The 6,857-nt window shown below is 50.3% G+C and overlaps 1 protein-coding gene across 1 annotated transcript; it reads right to left on the bottom strand.

The window, feature by feature from the left end:
• Window positions 1-309: 309 nt before the first annotated feature.
• LOC149333889 (uncharacterized) lies at window positions 310-1,363 on the bottom strand. Its single transcript, XM_089556132.1, has one exon. The coding sequence runs from the start codon at window positions 1,361-1,363 to the stop codon at window positions 314-316; it is 1,050 nt and encodes a 349-aa protein (XP_089412258.1). The 3' UTR covers window positions 310-313.
• Between the last annotated feature and the right edge of the window lie 5,494 nt (window positions 1,364-6,857).

Here is a 6,857-nt window from a genome sequence, read left to right as displayed (position 1 = left end):
TGGTCCAGAACAGAGAACAGAACGGATGTATGGCGGCCTGATATGGTCACACGGGCTGTGCATAGTCCAACAACATGAGGCGTTCCGTCGTCGGCAACGCGGAGAACGGCTTTTGGTGCAGGGGTCAGTACTTTTCAGAGGCGTCCTCGTAGGGCTGAACTCATGACGGTTACGTGAGCGCCTGCATCGATCAGGGCTCTCACAGGCACTCCATAGACATGAATGGCGAGCAAATTATGGTGTGCGCGAAGGGCTAATCGAGGATTTTGGGACTGGGGCTGTACAGCAGCATCACCTCCAGACACTGCAGCGTCTAGTTTTCCGCTTGCGAGCGTCCGTAGGGGCCAGGAGAGGAGCGACGGCGCTGGGGCGAACGAGACTGTTGACGCAGGGGGGACGGGGAGCGGCTGGAGCGGGAAATCTGGCCGTCGACTGTAGCACTGTGCTGGGCTGGAGGGGGCGTGTAGTGGCTGGGCTGTTCGTCGTCGCGGTGGGAGCTGAGAGGACGGTATGTGCTGCGACGGGACCAATAATTTCGACAGTGGCGGGAGATGTGGCCAATGCGGTGGCAATGGAAACAAATGGGCCTGTCGTCGGTTGTCCGCCAATCGTTAGGGTTTCGGCGACGTGGAGTGAAGTACGAAGGTCGTCCAGGAGCAATCGCAGTGATTTCGGGTGGTGGTGAAGACCGTACAGGGCTGACGGGCTGGAAACCAAGGTTTGCAAGCTCTTGGCGGACGACAGCTTGTACCAGAGAGATGGTAGGCAAGCGGTTGTCGCCATCATGTAGATGCAGGGGGGCAGGGGACATAGCTTCGAGCTCGCGTAGGATGATGCGGGTCATATTTTCTGGGGGCGCTGGAGTTTCCCGGTGTCGCAGGTCTTCACATGAAGAAGTCGCAGCCGTGGTGGGGAGGCGTGTGTACTGGTGGCTAATACGCCTGCTTTTGGCTTCCCCGAAGCGTCGACATTCCTTAATAATTCCGTCGACTGTAGTGCAGTTCTTGTATACGAGCAAGTTGAAGGCATCGTCGGCGATTCCCTTCAACACGTGGGCGACTTTGTCAGACTCGGGCATGTTGGCGTCAACTTTGTGACAAAGGGCCAGTACATCTTGAATGTAGGAAACATAGGACTCCGTAGTTGTTTGAGCTCGGGAGGCGAGGTCCTTCTTAGGGGCAAGCGTTCGGCTGAGCGGCCGTCCATACAATACGCGGAGTTTCTCGTTGCACACGTCCCAGCTGGTCAGGTCGTCTTCGTGCGTCTCATACCAGACCCGGGCGGTGTCTTTTAGATAGAATATTACATTTGCGAGAATAAGGGTCGGATCCCAGCAGTTGTAGGTACTCACTCGCTCGTACATGTTGATCCAGTCGTCGACGTCAGTGTTGTCGGTACCAGAAAATGTCCCAGGGTCACGAGGGGGAGAATGAACGAGTGATGTCATGGCCGGGGCTGAGGTTTGCTGGGCGGCGTCTTGGGTCATGATGAGTAAAGGCAACTGGCGGCCGCTGCAGAGCTCCGTCGTCGGTAGACGTAGGGGAAATCCGCACCTCCACCAAATATGTTGCGGGAAACAATATATTTACAAATATTTACAAATAGAAAAGAACAGCTGCGAGCGGCACCGAGAACACAGTCCGAACTTCGTTGTCGTCTTCTACTCTTCCCACTCGTGCCATCGCTCTTTGTCGTTGTCGTCTACCCGCTTCAATATTGTCCAAAATCCGTGTACATGGTCGCCATGAAAGTTTGCAGGCACTCTGTCCTTTGAAGAGACCGAATAGGGCCGACGATTTTCATGTATATAGTTTATACTCGCGTGGAAGGTAATTCAGCGAATCACATGTTGGTGTGCACACTGGGGACAATTTCTATGGTGGAAGCGATAGGTATGATTGTGTGCGCAGGCAGAGGTGTGAGCCGGATTGGTGTGAGGACTCTAGATAGCATACACTGCATAGCCTTCTCCGTTCGTGTCCAGACCACTGCGTCTGTGGACGTCACCGCCTTGTTGTGGAACGGAGTATGATAGGCCGCGCGGAGGTGCCGTCTGCCTTCGTCTAATCTTGGTGTCATGCGACGGTGGAGGGGGCAATGGGTATGCAAAGGGTGAGATAGATTTACGAAACGCTGCATTTATGTAGTAGCAAACAGCCTTGACAGATGCCAAATAATCGTGAAACCTGAAGGTTAGTTGAAGCAATGGGCGGGTAAACTTGCTTCGTGTGCATAGTACCTCGCATTAGGCAAATCAACGGCGAAAAAGCATTTCAGAATGGCCTCGCAAACGGAATCTGCTTCACACCCACTCTCGTTCGCCAGACGTGGAAACCATTTCGTTCTGGCGGCGGTTGTACTTCTGAGCGTTGGTTTTTAGTTGATTCTGGATTCGCTAGCGAGTTGGCGAGCGGCTCCTGAGGAGCATGTGAATTTGACAGGTTCGCGGAGTAAGGAATGAGTACGTCCTGGGAGCAACATTTTGTCCAGCATGGGCGTGGCTTCGCAACTTTAGTCCGAACGGAATGATGTGAGGCGCGCCGCTGCTTGGAGCGCAGTGTTATAAGTGAACGTTACGAATGGGAGCATTTGCTCCCAACTCCCATGGTAAATGCTGACATACATTTAAATCATAGCGGAAAACGTCCTATGGTAAAGCTTAGTCCGTCACTTCAGTTCACGATCGCAAGCAGTTGTTTCTCAGTATAGTTGCTGCCGCGTAGGTGAGGATGCAAAATTCAGAATTGTGCAATCAGGGAAGTGCAGCCCCAGGTAAGATGCTTTAGGTAAGAGAAAGTTCTTCTGCATCGCCTTAACAAGGACGGAACTGGATGGTTACAGTATCGATGCTGCCCGCTGCCAACCGTCTGCTCACATAAAATAAGCTGGCTTGAGTAGCTGTAGAGGAGCAAGTAACATACTCGTACACTTCCACTTGTAGCAAAATTCAAGATGTGCCTGTCACCTACTCAAATGAGATCTGCAGGAGAATCTACGTGACCAACCCGCTCTCTCAGCAAAGAGTCTCACCGCATGCACTCCTGAGGACGGTCACAAAGTCAAAATTGTACGATGTTGCTCTGTTATTTTAGAATTCGCTGAAGAGAACCTACTTCCCAAACGCGTTAGGATTGGGTTCTCTGGTTACCCATAACGGAATGCGTCGGAGCAGCAATAGAACGTTACAAATGCTATAGGCGCGTCCACATATCGAGACATTATACCGGTCCCATACGCTGCAAACCGTGTGCTAGCGCCCATTTGCCCAAAGATAAACATTCACAAAAGATAAATACGACAACTGCGGCGACCCGCACCATGCTTCAGCCGAAGGACGTTTTTTCTAAAGAAAGGCGTTGCACTTGATCGCACGGTGGAGCAAGCAAAAGGGAAAGCATTCAAGCGCCATAATCCACTACCTAACGCCGACGCGTTTTTCACGAATGCGTTGAATCTCTTTCAAAATTAGGCAACGCAACGTGAAAGAACCGCTGACAACACATAAGAAGACATGGCCAAAAAGAAGCTTGGAAAGTATATTAGTTCTGCATAAACTCTGCATCAACACTCAGCTCATCAACCCACAAACAACCTCTCTGGGTCTCAACCTAATGCGCAGGAACACGACGGGACGATGAGAGAAAGGCAGCAGAAGGGAAGCATTGAACCAGACATCGCATGCTTACTGATTCCCATGCTGTTTGAAACCATCAAGCTCTGGTCCGCACCCACCCCTCGGCACGAGGTCTCCGAGAAGTAGAAGCTCTCGTTGTCATGGAGCCGCAGCTGTCGGCGTTCTATGTTCCGCAGCGGCGTATAACCAGACGTCAATAATCATGGCTTCAACAGCGACAGCTGCATAACAGCTGACCATCCGCACCATCTTTCGCAAATGCACCATTTTCCAGTGCACAGCTCGCGGTTCATGCGAGCATACCACTTTCCTTTCATTGTCATCACTGGCTGGCGCGTCGGGAAAACTTTTCTACTGCACAGACACTATTTTAACTCTTCAGAACGACCAAACAACATCAGCAGATTGCTGATAGGCTTTCTCAAAGATATCCTGGCCTCCTTAGTTTATGGCACGTTTCACAGTGACAATGAATACGTGCGCGCCGTAACAGCAATTAACAGAGAAGAGTACACTCTCATTAAAGTATATCTTGACCCAGACAGGCCATTCGTCGCTTAGAGGCTTGAAGAATTGATAGCAAGGACGCCCTCACCGCATATTATTTGTGGAGACTTCAAAACTCACAATGAAATTTCAGGCAGCTCAGATTCATGTGCCCGTGGGCCAAGCTTGCAGAACTTGGCTCAGCACATTCAATGGAGCAGCTAAATGATGACAGCATAACCTACCTGCGATGCCTGACGACTGCCACCAGCATCGAAGTGACCATTGTATGAAGCTCACTTGCCCACAACTTTGCCTGGTGCGCCGGTTTGGTAAAGCGTGTAAGTGACCATTACCCACTATATATATCAGCTGTTCCTTTTATTGTAAACTCTCAAGGAAGAACGCACCCAACCTTAGGTTATCGCAGGCGAACCAATTAAAAATAAAAAGGGGACCAACGCACAAGAGAAAATTAAAAAAAAAACCAATTACAAGAGAGGAAAAGAAAAAAAGGCACAAATGATGGGCGGGCAAAAGTGATTTTTAAGGCCAGATGACACTGAAGGATTAAGAAGGATGAAATGAACATGAAAGAGGGATCGGTCCAGCGTGCCCGGATTCTTCAGACAGTCTCGCAGGCGGCCAGGAGGAAGGAAGGTGCGGGGATCTGTAGGAAGGAAGAAGAGACTGGAAAAGAATGCAAGGAGAAAAAAAAACGAACAAACAGGAGAAAATGGGCTTAAGAAAGCGGAAGGGGTACATAAAAAGGGGGAAATAGAAAAGAGAATCAAGTAAATGACAAAAGGGCAGGTAAAAAACGAAATAGAACGAGCGAAATTAAAAATACCCAAACAATTAAAACATGAAAATTATATCAGCCGGAGGAAAGAAAAAAAAGAAAAGGAATGAAATGAATGGAAAACAAAAAAAAAGAATAAAATTAAACATGAAAAAAACGAAAAGCAAACAAAACAAGGACTGCGTGTGCACGCAGGGTGAGAAAATATGAAGGTCCACATGCAATCCTCATGGCTGTGCGGCAGGGGCAGGGCCACGGCTCACCAAAACTGGCCATAAGGTGCCCCCGACCACATGAGACATGGGGAGGAGCAGAAATGGCAGAGAGGTCTACGAGCCATCCAGGCGGGAATAAGACGAGAGACAGGTGAAAGAAGGGAAGAAACGCGAACAGCAACGCGAATAAGCAACGCACGAGACCGAGGGGAACCTAGTAAAGAGGGGAAGTCATGAGGGGAAAGAAAGTTCGGATAGCCGGGAAGCCGTGCTGCTATGTCCGCGGCGCAGGGCAGGCACGCAGGTATTGAAAACATCCCCCACAGCTGCCCAGCATGGACAAGAAGGCAAAGGAAGGAGGGCCAAACGATGGAAGTACGACGGAAAACGACCGTGGCCAGTTCAGAGAGGGTCAAGAGATTGGGGTGGAGGGATAGAGAGCGGGAGACGGTTAATAGAGGGGACAAAAATCTGTGCCTCTCCCGTAACCGAGAGTAGAGTAAGCATGCTATGTTTACGGGCATAACAGATTGGTTGTAGATGGTACTAGCCAAATCTTGAAATGGGTCTAGTGTGCAACACACCACACCACACTCTTCTTGTTGCATCGAAGTGATCGCCTGCAATAGTACCGGCTTAGGTAGGCAGTCGCGAACCATGGCGGCCTTGTCGCTTTAGGGAGGGGCCGCATAATCATGGCGTTGTGGGCAGGGGCGAACAGTCTTCTGCTGTGGCGTATCACTCGCAAAGCGATCGCTTTCCGCAAGACGCTTCCTACCTCTCCTTTCATCAGGCTCTATTCCTCGGCTTAAGCAGCTGTGACGGTGGCGCCATTGCAATGCAGGACGATGCAGAAGCGCACACGGACACGACGAGACGCAGGCCTGACAAGAATGTATATGGAGCGCGTTGGAATACTCCGCGAACGTGTATACATCTGCCTGCCAAAGGGAGAAACTTCATGAGCTGAAGGCCCAGCGGCCGGTCTTTTACATGCGTGAGTGTGGGACCGCAGCGCCATCCTTGGGGACGGCGCAGAAGCGCGGCCCTCTCAGAGAGTCTCGTTAAATCTCGTACGGTGCCCGGATGCTCTCGGTTCAGTGCCGGGATGAGTAGAGTTCATTGCCCGGATGTTGGCTCTTCGTCTCGGCGTGACGTCACCGCACTTCTGACAACGGGAGCTATAAAGCATTTCATGTTTAAAAACAGCCAAGGGGGTGTAAGCTGCATAGGTAAGCTTATGGAGCGAATGATCTGCAAACGTATCACTTGGTTCCTGAAAAGCCGAAATGAGTATCCCCAATAAATAAAAGGGTTCCGTCAAAATAGGTCTGCTACTCTGCTTCTGATATTGTTATAGCCATCGTCTCATCACTCGAAGAGTACTGTCATGCTGGGTGCGTCCCAACAGCCGCTTTCCTTGAGATCAAGGCTTATTTTGTGTATTTCACCATGCCATTCTTGGTGCTTTGGCTAGTCTTGGCCTGAGAGGAAAGATATACAAGTGGATTGGACGCCATTTAAAAGCACGGCAAATTTTTATAAGCACTCCAAATAATCCAACACTCACGCTCTAGAATTAGAGAGGAATCAACGTGCTGAAGAGAAGTGTCAGTCGGCAGGCCTTAATTGTCTTCTTCCCTCGGCACGTGCTCTTGGATCTCGCTTCGGACAGCCTTGTCTTGCTGTATCTTTGGAGGCATCAGTTATTGTAAGCAAA

This window comes from Amblyomma mixtum, chromosome 8 (genome assembly GCF_055824585.1).
Source record: "Amblyomma mixtum isolate Tamu chromosome 8, ASM5582458v1, whole genome shotgun sequence".
NCBI classification, from domain to species: Eukaryota; Metazoa; Arthropoda; class Arachnida; order Ixodida; family Ixodidae; genus Amblyomma; species Amblyomma mixtum.
This window is presented reverse-complemented; position numbering and strand designations above follow the sequence as displayed.

Excerpts from the sequence above, each read along its gene's own strand:
- LOC149333889 (XM_089556132.1), bottom strand. The coding sequence starts at position 1,363 with ATGTACGAGCGAGTGAGTACCTACAACTGCTGGGATCCGACCCTTATT.